We start from the raw sequence: 16,261 nt of genomic DNA, 5'->3' as shown, positions 1-16,261 counted from the left end.
TGTTTCTAAAAAGTAATATCAAGTAAAATAAATAAATAAATTCTGGCATCTTGGGACAAATTATCACCACACCAATGACGAATTGAATGTCAAGCAATACAGTTTAAATTTGCATTAAAATACATGTATGTGCTAACATGAAAGTCTTACAGTCTTAATACAGACTAAGTTTGAACATGATTTTACCGAATTTCAGAAATTTCCTTACTGCTTACTGTCACAAAAAATGATGAAAAATACCCTTATTTTCTGTGACGTCCGAAATGTGACGGTTTTTGTTCAATTTCGCCATATTTTCGGACCGCCAAAATTTCGGTCGTCGCAAATTGGTCCGCCACAAAAATGTCTTGTAAGGTAATCGACCATTTTAAAACTATCCGCCTTCTATTTTCAAGCAAAATTATTTTAAAACTTAAACATCACCCATAGCTGTGACAGCTACCGACCCGAATAGCCTACTACATATCTTGATTCTGTCGGTCAGATCTTATGATATTTACTCTATGGCCTATTCACTAACTAGAATCAAGACTATCCAGAAGTATTTTCTCCCGGAGCGAGTACTATTCCATATTGGAAAAAACACATTACGGGCGTCAAGAACTCTGTGACAGTTTCAGGCTTTAAAATTAACATGGAATGATTTAAGAAAGACTTGTATCACGCCGTGACTTGTATCACGTGGTGACCCCCACTGTCGCTTCACCCTGTAGATAAGAGCTAGAGTTTCTACGATACAGGGGGCGGGTCATTCAACGTATGACAAAGAAAGACATGGTTACTAAAAGTATTACAAATAATTGCTTTTTTTTAATGTTTCAAATGAAGTTTAAATATAAAGAATTGAGGGAGCCAGTTATGTCAATAATTAAGAAATACATACTTGATAATAAGTATCTCTGGTTTCATCCTTATATGATTGATGATGCGCGGCGCGGCCCGGTGGTGCATTACGATTTGTGATTGAAATAAGTCGCCATGCATAAGATCAAGAACATTGACTTAATTACTTTTACATTTTATCTTTTTGGCCGGCGGCTCTCAGCTTACATGGGGACCCCAGGCTATTATATTTATGTTCATAATAATCCGCCGAATAAAAATTTGGCGGAATGACCGGCTGAGTGCCACCCAGTAACAATCAATCTGCCAATGCATTCCGCCGCAGCAATTCAATTAATTATGAACATTATTATATCACAATGCTGGCAAGCATAACCGTTGCCCTTATATTCACAACACTATGTACCCCCTATACTATTATATCCCCTTTATTGTTTTCCAGGCATTAAGACTCATCGAAAGTAGTTCAGCAGGTATATTTAAGTTCAAAACATTCTAATTCAATGTTAAAGATGACAGGAATAAGAAATGGTTTAAATGTGGAGGTTTTTAAGAAATTTGCGCAAAATACGCGCCAGCATGTTATACGAAATTAAGTAAAAAACCCAAAATCGCCATATTCAGGTGCCTTAAAAACCATGTTAAAATTGAGTTAGAGATCTGAAACTTTGCAGAGCGTCTAGACCTTGTCCAAATCGACTGTAAAAAAATTTCATGTTGCAGGAGTATCGGGAAGTGGGTTTTCTTGAACCCCTGTTTTACAACAGATTGTCGTGAAGCTATATATATATATGGACACGTTCATTGAAGTTTGAGGATATTGGTAAATTTCTAAAATAGCGTTTTCGACGATAGTGGCTTAATTTTAGCATCTATTAATCTAGCGTGTTCATAAGTTCTGAACATTAGCCTCGTAACCCATACTCCCATATGCACTGCTCAGAAATAAAATGTATTGCTTTTAGGCACTATAATGTAAAAAATGTCACATTTTTGTGACATTGTTTACCATAGCTGCCCAATTATCATTCCTTGGTCTGAAATATAGTAGATTAGGTCAATCTAACAATTATGATACAACATTGGTTAAAGGGCACGGATCGAACGGCTTTAAGGCAATATTACGTAAACTTTGTCACACTCAGAATACAAGACCTCTTTTCTACTGTGAGGTGTCCTCAAAACCCTTTCAACTCATTATTTGATGGTTCTTCTGCCAATCATAGCCCTAAAATATGTTGTTTTGAAAAGTTAGCTAATACATGCACTTGGTTATTGGGAAATGATGTAAATTCTGTCACATTATATGGAATTCGAAATTCTGGGTGAATTTCCGAAATCATTTATATCTGATTTTGGTTTGGAAGGCGGAAAAACTCTATATAAGGACGATACACGGATACAGTTGATTCAAGTATAGGGCAGTTGATGTAAACATCGTCACAAAATGATACGACATCGTAAATAAGTTAAATTTTGCGGGAAAACTCTATATAAGGACGATACACGGATACAGTTGATTCAAGTATAGGGCAGTTGATGTAAACATCGTCACAAAATGATAAGACATCATAAATAGGTTAAATTTGGAAACAATGATTATAGAATGAAATAGTCTGTGATTAACATATTACATACATTATAAAATGGGCAGGGGTTTTTATATTTCCTGTATCTCTGTATTAATCATTTCGGACTGTAATTAGAACTGTTCACGTGAAAGAAATTGTATCTAAATTTTACAATGACGTACTCGTATGTGACGAAATTTACATTTCTTGACCCTATTTTGAAGAACCATACCTCGGTTAGAATTCAATGTTCTCAGGAATTATTGGTTGGTTATTGTTTAGCAAAATAGAACTCAAGTTTAACAATGCTGAGTTTAATTTTACTAAGTTACTGAAATGTGACGAAATTTACTTTTCCTGCCCCAACAGTATAATTTCAATGTGATGAAAAATTGGCATTAGAATTAGAATTAGAATCAAATTTACACAGCAATACAATAAGAATAAAAAATAATTTAAGAAGCTTCAATCTGCTGTGCAGGACATTCAAGTCAGTCGAAAACTGTTAGCAGAACACCCTTCTAGGGACATAAGGATATATTATGTAAAACATAATGAGTAATAAATTAATGAGTGATAAAATAAGATATGATTTAACAGTGAACTGTGGGCATGAAGGTAACAATTAAGATTACATAGATGCCCACTTTGGGATTACGTTAGTAATGTTATTTACAGTTATATACAGAGAAGTATAGAACAATAATAGATTGGCAATGATAACAAATGGGAACGAGTAAAGGAGATGTTTAAAGTTCTATACTTCTGGAAATAGGTCATATATAACGCAGGGGGCCTTTCCACCCGACGAAAACTCCAGCACCATTAAATTTGTTTCAGTTGTCACATAGCTAGAGTGTAGAAATAGTCGAAACTATTGTTTATTTCATAGGATGAGACTCCTTGAATTACATCTGACATAAATTTAGATTTCATACATTGTGAGAATTTTACACTACATTCTATAGTCCTTATGTTCTCTGGAATTGTATTCCAACATTTTGCACCTAAATATGTAAAGGTTTTGTGTGTTCTGGATTTGTGAATATAAAGGTTGCACCTCTCAGCATCACGTGATCCTCCGGATACATAAGAAAATTTATCTGTGAATGATGATGGTGCAGCCTCATTAAGAATTTTATACATATACGTTGATAGATGGAGTTGTCTTCTTAAGTGTAAGGGTAACCACTTCATATTTCGATATACATTTACTGATGGTTCCTGCCAATGAACATCCAGAGCAATTTTTGCTACTTTCTTGTATAATATATCAAGAGAATTAAGTTTGGTTTTGGCAGCCCTACACCATATTATATCCAGGTAGTCAAATTGGGGGAGCATAAGAGCATTTACAAACATTTTTCTATATTTCAGTGGAAGAAGATTTTTCGACCTGTATAATGCCCCTATTCTTTTAGCAATTTTTGATTTCACATAATCAATATGGTCCTGAAAGTTCAATAAATTGTCTATCATGAGACCTAAATATTTTTGAGATTTAGTTTCTTCTATAAATAGGCATTCTTTTTCCAAATCCAGAGGGATTGACAACGTGTCCAGATTAGGTGATCTATCAAATACAATGAATGAAGATTTTGCAGCATTTAGCCTCAGCTTGTTGATTCTAAGCCATTCATACACAATTTTCATATCCTTAATTACATTCTCATATATGCCTCGGGAAATGTTATCAAAATACAGTGCACTGTTTCTATATTTCCTGTATAAATCCATTCTAACTATAATAAGGACTATTGATATGAAAGAAAATCTATCTAAATTTTAAAATTACGTATGTGACGAAATTTACATTTCTTGCCCCTATTTTAAAGAACCATACCTCATATCAGTTAAAATTCAATTTTCTTCCAGGAATTATTGGTTGGTTATTTTTCAGCAAATCAGAACCCAAGTTTAACAATGCTGAGTTTGATATCACTAATTAGCTAATTTACCGAAATGTGACGAAATTTACTTTTCCTGCCCCAACAGTATAATTTCAATGTGATGAAAAATGGGCATGGGTTTCTATATTTCCTGTATAAATCCATTCTAGCTATAATAAGGGCAGTTGATATGAAAGAAAATCTATCTAACTAATGCTATGGCTCACAGATATATTATGTTTGATATAACATCCGGCCCCAAAAAAGAACCACGTCAAATACGACTAGTCAAGCACACTGACTGGGCGAAATTTGACGAGATTCTACAGAACAACAACGACCTCCACAGTAACGGCATTATCACACCCCAAGAAATCGACCTAAAGGTCAACACCTTAAACTCTGCTCTCAGGACAGCCTTCGAGGAGGCATGTCCTATTACTTACATCTCGAGTGCGGTCCGCAAACCTCCCTGGCTAACTCGAGAAGTCGAGGAAGCTCAGAGGGGAATAAGACGCAAACTCATTACAGCCCGCAGAAAGAAAACTGACGCTTCGTGGCTTGCTCTCCGAGAAAGCAACAAGCAATACAACAAGATCCTGTCAAACTCCCAGCGCAATGCGTGGCGGAACTTTTCCAGAGACACAGAATCGGTCAAAGAATCTGGAAGGATGAGCAAGATTCTGAAAACCTGTACTGACACCAACAACAAACTAGAAGCCATTTATAAACCCAACGGAGAACTCACCAAAAACGCAGAGGAGACACTGGAGGTCATGACTCAAACCCACTTCAGGGAGAGTGTTACTGATCCGCCAGTCCCGCCCCTCGGCCCAATACCCATCTCCTCAGACTTACTAGACAAAATCTACAGCCCTGAAAGAATCGAGAAGGCCCTCATGTCTTTCGATCCTTTAAAGGCTGCAGGACCGGACACCCTGAAACCGATCATCTTCCAGAAAGCCTGGAACCATATCAAAGATATAACACAAAACATCATGACAAATAATCACAAAACACAACACATCCCTACTTTGTGGAGGGATTCCATCGGAATCTTCCTCCCCAAACCCGGCAAAACCGACTACAACAAGGCTAAGTCTTTTCGCACAATCACTCTCTCACCTGTGATGCTAAAATTACAGGAGAAAGTGATTCTTTGGCACATGCAACACGACCTCAACATAGCAAATGACATAAACAAACGTCAATTCGGCTTTAGGAAGGGCTGCTCAACAGAAGCGGCTCTTCATAAAGTTACCCACACCATTGAGCGCAGAATAGCTAAGAAGGGATATGTCCTAGGAGTTTTTCTTGACATAGAGGGCGCCTTCGACAACGTCTCGTTCAAAGCTATTTCTGATGCAGTCAGGGCCACGAAAGTGGACCTAGCTACAGCGCAATGGATCATCAACATGGTCACTAATTGCTTTATCAATCTAAGTCATAAGGATAAGTCGAGAAGGGTACAGATCAGGAGAGGCTGCCCCCAGGGAGGCATCCTCTCTCCTTTTCTATGGAACCTGGTAGTCGATGATCTCCTCTCCTTTACTGCGAAGGACATACCGGGTTACCTGCAAGCCTTCGCAGATGACCTGGCTTCACTAGCAGAAGGAAATGACCTGGACATCATCTGGAACCGCACATGCAAAACCATCAATACGATAGAAAAATGGTGCCAAACCAAGGATCTATCTATCAGCGCACTCAAGACTCAGATAGTCATGTTTACCTGGAATACTAAGTGGACTTTGAGACCAATAAAAGTTGGCAACAACATTATAGGTCTCTCGAAGTCGGCTAAATTCCTAGGAGTGACATTAGATAGCAAACTCAATTACAACGAACATATCATCAACATCACCAAAAAAGCCACGGCATCCCTCATGTAATGTCGAAGAGCTGTCGGCCCCACATGGGGTATGAGCCCTAAAACTTGTAAATGGATGTTCACAGCGGTCATTCGACCCATTCTGTCCTACTGTTGTAGTATATGGATCAGGGCAATTGACACGGACTACAATGCGAGGAAGCTCAAACGTGTGCAGGCATTGGCACTGAGAATGATGTCTGGTGCCATGCCAAGTACACCCTTCCTCGCATTGAATCACCTTACTGACACTCCAGACACCATACTATTCCTGAGGGGCGAAGCAGCGAAGGGGGCAGCAAGGCTTCAAGCCTACGGCAGCCTCACTCTTGAAACTATCGCCCACAGGAAGGGAACTATCAAAAACCACACCACAATCAACAAACAATTCATGGAGGATCTCAACATACCACCTAGAGCCACAAGAGACCTCACAGCACCAACCATGATGCTGGGACGGCACTTCACCGTCACCACTCCTGGAACTAACAACACTGAATACAGAACCGCACTCCAACACACCATCGACAACATTACCAGTGAAACGATCACCTGCTACACAGACGGGTCTCTATCAGACTCCGGAAGTGGGGCTGGGTACATCATCACGACTGACAACAACAACACCACCCTGGAAGAGAGATCATTCAAGCTCCCTGATTATTGTACTGTCTACCAGACAGAGCTCACTGCAATCATTGAAGCCTGCAAGTATCTCTCATCCTACACCAATTCACACATCATTATATGGTCTGATAGTCTCTCCTCCATACAAGCTATTTCCTCGCTTTCAACGAGGAGCAGAACTACTAGAGACTGTTATGACACCCTTAACGCACTCGGATCGAACAACACTCTAGAGATCCGATGGATCGCAGCCCATATTGGGTTGTGGGGAAATGAAAAAGCGGATGAGCTGGCCAAGCTTGGCACGACCAGCGAACACGTTTTGAAATGCCCAATCCCTCAATCTTACATCAAACGACAAATCAACAACAAAGTCCACAGACTGAATCAGGATATCTGGTTAACGGATGGTCCTAGACACACCAAACTAACACTTGGCCAAAAGCACACCAAAATAATCAATAATATAAACACGTCACTCATCAACAATAGACAAGACTATAGAACCGCAGTCCACCTAATCACGGGCCACTGTGGCTTAAACAAACACCTCCACACCATCCGCAAATCAAGCACCAGTGCTTGTCCTATGTGCGGTGACGGAGAGGAAACTGTCTCACACTTTCTTGGACAGTGCCCAGCTATTGCCCAAATAAGAGGTCAATACTTTCGGGACTACTACCTCTCGGTCAACGACATATTCGACAACCACCACATTACCACAATCGTCAACTTCACAAACCGCACCAAACGCTTAATAGTACCAGAAGAACTGGATCAGACTGGCGTAACTTAGCGCATTAACACATTACATATGCAGCCTTGCCTAACTGATTTACAAACTCATCTGGTACCAAAGCGCGGTATTCCCATTCAGATCATTACCACCACCGTCCTCCACAATTCACACTGTTGTCTCCGATAAACCCCCCCTCATCCCAGAGGTAGGCAAAGCATCTTAATGCTATCCTCTAGTGGGCTTTCTATGCCCAGCCTCTCTTAAAAAAAAAAAAAAAAAAAAAAAAAAAAAAAAAAAATGCTATGGCTGATGTGACGAAATTTACATTTCTTGCCCCTATTTTGAAGAATCATACCTCAATTAGTATATAATGTTACTTTATCACCATCACTATGTCGATAAATTAGTTATTTTGCCAACACGGAGCAAATAAAGTTATAATATTTTTTTTGTGACGAAATTTACAAATTTTTGCCAACGTTAACATATCACTGCCATATAATAATTTATATGACCGGCATATGGTTGAAATATTGTTAATTGATCCATAGTACGTAATATATAATAGGGTGTTTAAGTTGGTATACTAATATTTATTCAATTTCACACATGTTGAGATATCATACAAATTTATGTGACTAAATTTACCTATTTCTGCCTTCTGTATTTGTATTTGCCTATAACAATGAAATATGTGAACAATTCCAAACACATTCAGCTCACAAAATAATGCTAGACTATTCGGCATTTCTTGTCAGGATGTCATAAACATCCCTCATATAAATTTCTTAAATGTGTGACGGAGTTTACATGGTGCTACCATTTAACGAAAAAAGTCGCTAAATATGTAGATAATAGTCAATATGCAATAGTCATATGCAACTATCCTATAAATTTGAAATTCGAAAATTTGGTCAAACACGGCAACAAGGGGTCCATATAAACTCTGTCACGTTTTTATAGTGTGACAAAGTTTACAACTCACTGCCGGCCGCATTTAAACGATATCTTATTGTCTGATAAAGATATCGTTATGCGACAAAGTTTATCTAGAGGATGAAACGATTATCCTAACCATTGAGGGTTTATATAGTTTTATAGTGTGACACATTTTACATCATCGTGCCATTTAGTAGGGTCACTAATATTTACCAATATCCTCAAACTTCAATGAACGTGTCCATATATGTATAGACGCTTTTGCAGTAAATTGTAGCCTACATTTAAGTGTCCGTAGATTCAAAAGTATAAAAGATACAGTCATTTTGAACCACATGTTTTAAAGATAATTGTTTATATTTTAGTTTACATTATATCGAAAAATGATTTATCGTCATCATCATCACTTGATGACGTCATCAATTTAAGTGTTTTTAAAACTTGATTTTTGACAAAATAACAACTTTTCAAATCGATTTTAAAGCATTAAGGAGTAATTTTATTCAAAATCTGAGGACATTTTCACCTTAGATAATTGTTCAAGCATTCTGAAAATCTACCGGAAAGTTTTCCTACCTTGCTCCTTCATAAAGATATTCGCTATTGAAGTTTGTGCTTTTTTGAAGAATAATTTTATAAAAACACAAAAGTTGTGAATTAGTATTCTCTGGTGTTGGGCCATCCCTTGGGTTGTGGAGCTCAATTTTGCTTCCTAAAGGTCTAAATTGTGTTATAGGCTAGTTTTAAAGTTGAAAATCGAAAAGTTGCACACGTGGGGACACGCCCAAATTCATTTAAAATAGCTAAAATCACTAAAAATTGTTATTTTCACGATTTTTACCAACTTTGGAGTCCCGTTGTGATCCAAGTTCTTTTTGAAATCTTCTGAAACTTTTCATGCTTATCAAACTATATATTAAATAACACTATGTAAAAATTTATGGTGATTCAATATTTTATGCGCACGCAACGTCCGCTCAAAGTTTGCACGTGCGAAAGGTGAGAATTTTGCTCATTCGTGATTTCGAATATATTCTGCTTTCCCACGATATTAAAATGGCATTATATAATATGAATTTAATGCCAACTTGAATGAGTAAAAAGTGCTATATTCAGTCTGTTATTGACAGATATGCCTACCTAAACACAAGGAAACGTTTTCAAAGGTAAAATTTCGAAATCGTTGAAATTACCTCCTTATTAAGTTTCGACTGTGTAAATTATCCTGACATTATAATCAAAAAGAGATGATATTTGACCAAAACCCATAATCATGGGTAGAGTGAACCGCTGCCAGTGTCTCTCTTTTCCAAACAAAAGAAAATGATATTAATTTGAGGAACCGTCCGCAAATGCAAATTGATACCGAGAATGAAATCGGTCGCTCGCTTTTCCCATTCATTCACGGCTTACGTATTGTAATAAAGCTTATTGAATGGGAAAAGCGAGCGACCGATTTCATTCTCGGTATCAATCTGCATTTGCGGACGGTTCCTCAAATTAATATCATTTTCTTTTGTTTGGAAAAGAGAGACACTGGCAGCGGCTCACTCTACCCATGATTATGGGTTTTGGTCAAATATATTATATATATATATATATATTTTGTAGCTGTACTCCTACACATTAAAAGTCGGTGTTGATTAGATCTTCGAAATAAGTCTTTGCATCATTTTATTAAAAATCGTTATCTGAGATAAAATTGTTCTAAAAGCAACTGGAATATTCACAAATCTTTAAAATAACTTACAAACTAGGAAAGGAAAACAAGTCTTAGGAAGACGTACAAAACTATGTGACTTAAAACGGTACAAAACTAAAATATACTGAGTAATAATCAAACGAAAGAATGGCTGCGTACATTTTATCTAATCTATTAAAGATTAGTTTCTCGGAAAAAGCTAGATTTCTCTGAATCAAGCAGTAAAAATATATAAATAGTAATGAATATAACACGTCTCTGATAGCAATATTGTAAACTAAACACAGGTTAATAGGCTGAGACCATGTCAAATAAAATAAATAAACTAAACACTAAGCTCCAGCGGATTTAAAAAGGATGTGGTTACTATCGAGGGTGTTCATACCCCCATAACGCTCAAGGGTTTTCAATTGGGTCTGGTAGAACCCCTCTCTAGCTTCCATGGCCTTTTCCCTATCTGCTTGACTTATTTCAGGTTTAAATTCAAGAGCGTCCACTATAATAACAGAAAGGTGCGTACTAAGTGAAGAGTTATATAAGGCTACTGAACTAAAATCTAAATCATGATCAATATCTAAAAAGTGATTTACTAACTTACAACTTCTGATACCTTTCTTAATGTGGCTCTTATGATTAGAAAATCTCTTAGGGAGATTAGAAGTAGTATATCCTACATACGACTGTTTACAAGTTCTACACTCCATTAAATAAATAAGGTTATTACTCTGACAATATATATATATTATATTATTGATTGTAGCCTCATATTAGTTGTAGGTTTATAACTTTTGTCATACGTTGTATGACCCGCCGCTCACTCGTGCGCGGCTCCCCCTGTTACCTGAGGACCCCAGGCTATTATGTTCATTAACATAACCGAATAAAGATTTGGCGGAATGACAGGCTGAGCGCGGCTCAGTAACTCCCCCTGTATCGTAGTGAAACGACCGTGGGGGTCACGGCGTGATACAAAGAAATAATACATTTGAATTTCATAACTATGCTATCGCATCGTCAATAGGGTGGATGGTTTTTTAATCGTATTTATGGAATTGGTACCGTTGTAAAACTTACATTATGACAGTTCAGATGGCGAAAGTTTTATCGAAAATGGACCTGTCATTGTTCTGGAAATAACAATAATAAACAATAATATCTATGACCAATTTAACCATATTAAGAAATGTGGTCGGTGATCCAGTATTGAGCATATGTGCAACTGTGTGAGTTCAGTATTCTAATTGCCCCCTTCAAGCAGCTAAGGTGCGTCTTACTAGCAGTCATGTGACCGAGATCACGTGATAACACCTTTAACTAACTTATTGCCCTGAGGATCAATTGGTACAATGTGTATTGAGGTAAATTGGTCGGGGTATGTTTTATTATATAATATCAGTATTTACACTGAAACATTCAATAGCTTTCCTTAGCTGTTGGAACAGTGAAAGACCAAAATATTAGATGTTAACCCTGAGCAAATTGTAGCTTGTAGTTGTACATTTAATATAATCAATAATACTACATACTACCTTGTCGGACTTTATTTAAACGGACTTTAGTTCATAGTTGGATGCTAGAAGCCCAAGTTTACAATTTACCGCAGAAATTTATCTCGTACCGTTTTAAAACCAGATCTCGGAGAAAGGTTCACCTTAGAGTATTTTAAACCTAATTCTCGGGCAGACGTTTTACAATCTCCGAACAGTGTGACTATATTAGGTACAATCTCCGTACAGTTTGACTATATTGTGTACAATATCCGAACAGTGTTCTGTGCAGTGTACCGTGTTATTGTAGAGTATTCTGTGCAGTGTACCGTGTTACTATAGAGTATTCTGTGCAGTGTACCGTGTTACTATAGAGTATTCTGTGCAGTGTACCGTGTTACTATAGAGTATTCTGTGCAGTGTACCGTGTTACTATAGAGTATTCTGTACAGTGTACCGTGTTACTATAGAGTATTCTGTGCAGTGTACCGTGTTACTGTAGAGTATTCTGTGCAGTGTACCGTGTTACTATAGAGTATTCTGTGCAGTGTACTGTGTTATCATAGAGTATTCTGTGCAGTGTACCGTGTTACTATAGAGTATTCTGTGCAGTGTACCGTGTTATTGTAGAGTATTCTGTGCAGTGTACCGTGTTACTATAGAGTATTCTGTGCAGTGTACCGTGTTGCTGTAGAGTATTCTGTGCAATGTACCGTGTTACTATAGAGTATTCTGTGCAATGTACCGTGTTACTATAGAGTATTCTGTGCAGTGTACCGTGTTACTATAGAGTATTCTGTGCAGTGTACCGTGTTACTATAGAGTATTCTGTGCAGTGTACCGTGTTACTGTAGAGTATTCTGTGCAGTGTACCGTGTTACTATACAATATTCTGTGCAGTGTACCGTGTTACTATAGAGTATTCTGTGCAGTGTACCGTGTTACTATAGAGTATTCTGTGCAGTGTACCGTGTTATCATAGAATATTCTGTGCAGTGTACCGTGTTACTATAGAGTATTCTGTGCAGTGTACCGTGTTACTATAGAGTATTCTGTGCAGTGTACCGTGTTACTATAGAGTATTCTGTGCAGTGTACCGTGTTACTATAGAGTATTCTGTGCAGTGTACCGTGTTACTATAGAGTATTCTGTGCAGTGTACCGTGTTACTATAGAGTATTCTGTGCAGTGTACCGTGTTACTATAGAGTATTCTGTGCAGTGTACCGTGTTACTATAGAGTATTCTGTGCAGTGTACCGTGTTATTGTAGAGTATTCTGTACAGTGTACCGTGTTACTATACAATATTCTGTGCAGTGTACCGTGTTACTATAGAGTATTCTGTGCAGTGTACCGTGTTACTATAGAGTATTCTGTGCAGTGTACCGTGTTACTATAGAGTATTCTGTGCAGTGTACCGTGTTGCTGTAGAGTATTCTGTGCAGTGTACCGTGTTACTATAGAGTATTCTGTGCAGTGTACCGTGTTTCTATAGAGTATTCTGTGCAGTGTACCGTGTTACTATAGAGTATTCTGTGCAGTGTACCGTGTTACTATAGAGTATTCTGTGCAGTGTACCGTGTTATTGTAGAGTATTCTGTACAGTGTACCGTGTTACTATACAATATTCTGTGCAGTGTACCGTGTTACTATAGAGTATTCTGTGCAGTGTACCGTGTTACTATAGAGTATTCTGTGCAGTGTACCGTGTTACTATAGAGTATTCTGTGCAGTGTACCGTGTTGCTGTAGAGTATTCTGTGCAGTGTACCGTGTTACTATAGAGTATTCTGTGCAGTGTACCGTGTTTCTATAGAGTATTCTGTGCAGTGTACCGTGTTACTATAGAGTATTCTGTGCAGTGTACCGTGTTACTATAGAGTATTCTGTGCAGTGTACCGTGTTACTATAGAGTATTCTGTGCAGTGTACCGTGTTACTATAGAGTATTCTGTGCAGTGTACCGTGTTACTATAGAGTATTCTGTGCAGTGTACCGTGTTACTATAGAGTATTCTGTGCAGTGTACCGTGTTACTATAGAGTATAGAGTATTCTGTGCAGTGTACCGTGTTACTATAGAGTATTCTGTGCAGTGTACCGTGTTACTATAGAGTATTCTGTGCAGTGTACCGTGTTACTATAGAGTATTCTGTGCAGTGTACCGTGTTACTATAGAGTATTCTGTGCAGTGTACCGTGTTACTATAGAGTATTCTGTGCAGTGTACCGTGTTACTATAGAGTATTCTGTGCAGTGTACCGTGTTTCTATAGAGTATTCTGTGCAGTGTACCGTGTTACTATAGAGTATTCTGTGCAGTGTACCGTGTTTCTATAGAGTATTCTGTGCAGTGTACCGTGTTACTGTAGAGTATTCTGTGCAGTGTACCGTGTTACTATAGAGTATTCTGTGCAGTGTACCGTGTTACTATAGAGTATTCTGTGCAGTGTACCGTGTTACTATAGAGTATTCTGTGCAGTGTACCGTGTTACTATAGAGTATTCTGTGCAGTGTACCGTGTTACTATAGAGTATTCTGTGCAGTGTACCGTGTTACTGTAGAGTATTCTGTGCAGTGTACCGTGTTACTGTAGAGTATTCTGTGCAGTGTACCGTGTTACTATAGAGTATTCTGTGCAGTGTACCGTGTTACTATAGAGTATTCTGTGCAATGTACCGTGTTACTATAGAGTATTCTGTGCAGTGTACCGTGTTACTATAGAGTATTCTGTGCAGTGTACCGTGTTACTATAGAGTATTCTGTGCAGTGTACCGTGTTACTATAGAGTATTCTGTGCAGTGTACCGTGTTACTATAGAGTATTCTGTGCAGTGTACCGTGTTACTGTAGAGTATTCTGTGCAGTGTACCGTGTTACTGTAGAGTATTCTGTGCAGTGTACCGTGTTACTATAGAGTATTCTGTGCAGTGTACCGTGTTACTATAGAGTATTCTGTGCAATGTACCGTGTTACTATAGAGTATTCTGTGCAGTGTACCGTGTTACTATAGAGTATTCTGTGCAGTGTACCGTGTTACTATAGAGTATTCTGTGCAGTGTAAACTGTAAACTTGGGCTTCTAGCATCCAACTATGAACTAAAGTCCGTTTAAATAAAGTCCGACAAGGTAGTATGTAGTATTATTGATTATATTAAATGTACAACTACAAGCTACAATTTGCTCAGGGTTAACATCTAATATTTTGGTCTTTCACTGTTCCAACAGTGTAAATACTGATATTATATAATAAAACATACCCCGACCAATTTACCTCAATACACATTGTACCAATTGATCCTCAGGGCAATAAGTTAGTTAAAGGTGTTATCACGTGATCTCGGTCACATGACTGCTAGTAAGACGCACCTTAGCTGCTTGAAGGGGGCAATTAGAATACTGAACTCACACAGTTGCACATATGCTCAATACTGGATCACCGACCACATTTCTTAATATGGTTAAATTGGTCATAGATATTATTGTTTATTATTGTTATTTCCAGAACAATGACAGGTCCATTTTCGATAAAACTTTCGCCATCTGAACTGTCATAATGTAAGTTTTACAACGGTAACAATTCCATAAATACGATTAAAAAACCATCCACCCTAATCGTCAATTAAAACTTTTTCAGTGATATTATGTTATTTTTTATATGTATTCATCAAATATTTCGTACATGCTCAAAAGTTGATTCACGATGTCAATCCTTCGCATTTCGCCCATTTGCATACGTGTGGTTGCGAGAAGCATTATTTGATGCGCGCGCGATTCAGTAGTGCATCGCGCTACAACGCGATGCATTGTAGCGCGATGCACTACTGGGTCGCGCGCGCATCGGTAGATCGGCGAGATCGGCGAGATGCACCACTGTGCCTCACCGAGCTGCGAAGGATTGACATCGTGAATCAACGCGATGCACTACTGGGTCGCGCCGCGCATCAAATAATTCTTCTCGCAACCACTTATGCAGATCGGCGAGATGCGAAGGATTGACATCGTCAATCAACCGCTCGCCGAGCTACAAAGAATTAAAATCGTCAATTAATCACTTTCCATAGATCACTTTCGGTAGATCGGCAAAATGCACCACTGTGCCTCACCGAGCTGCGAAGGATTGACATCGTGAATCAAGTCGGGACCCCCACTGTTGTTTTACTATAGTTTTTACGGGTGATACTCTTACCTGGGGACCTCAGGCTATTATAATGTTCATAAACAATAGAGATTCGGCGGAATGACAGGCTGAGCGCGGCCCAGTAAGTGATACTCGTAAAATATTTGTTCCATGTACGTTCCGTCGACGAGTTCAACTCGGAGCGCGTCCTGCATGATAAGTTGTAAACCTACAACTATAGTTGAGTTTCTACGATACAGGGGGCCGGGAGCCGCGCACTTGATCGTTTACCTGAGGACCCCAGGCTTTAATGTTGTTAAGGCGGAATGACAGGCTGAGCGCGGCCCAGTAATTGATCGTGCGCGGCGGGTCATACAACGTATGACAAGTGATGCCCAGTAGCGCATCTCGCCGATCTAACAATGTGGTTGCGACGCGAAAAGCATTATTGGGTGATATGCGCAGCGCGGCCCAGTAATGCA

General features: G+C 38.5%; 2 protein-coding genes across 2 annotated transcripts in view; one reads left to right on the top strand and one right to left on the bottom strand.

The window, feature by feature from the left end:
* The window catches only part of LOC134814078 (modifier of protein aggregation 4-like), a 61,916-nt gene that overhangs the window by 21,370 nt on the left and 24,285 nt on the right, over positions 1-16,261 (bottom strand). The window lies entirely within an intron of this gene.
* Positions 6,370-7,596, top strand: LOC134819808 (uncharacterized). Its single transcript, XM_063829990.1, has one exon. The coding sequence runs from the start codon at positions 6,370-6,372 to the stop codon at positions 7,594-7,596; it is 1,227 nt and encodes a 408-aa protein (XP_063686060.1).

This window comes from Bolinopsis microptera, chromosome 1 (genome assembly GCF_026151205.1).
Source record: "Bolinopsis microptera isolate Bmic1 chromosome 1, MBARI_Bmic_1.0, whole genome shotgun sequence".
Taxonomy (NCBI): Eukaryota; Metazoa; Ctenophora; class Tentaculata; order Lobata; family Bolinopsidae; genus Bolinopsis; species Bolinopsis microptera.
The sequence above is the reverse complement of the archived record's forward strand: the minus strand, read 5'-3'. Positions and strand labels throughout refer to the sequence as shown.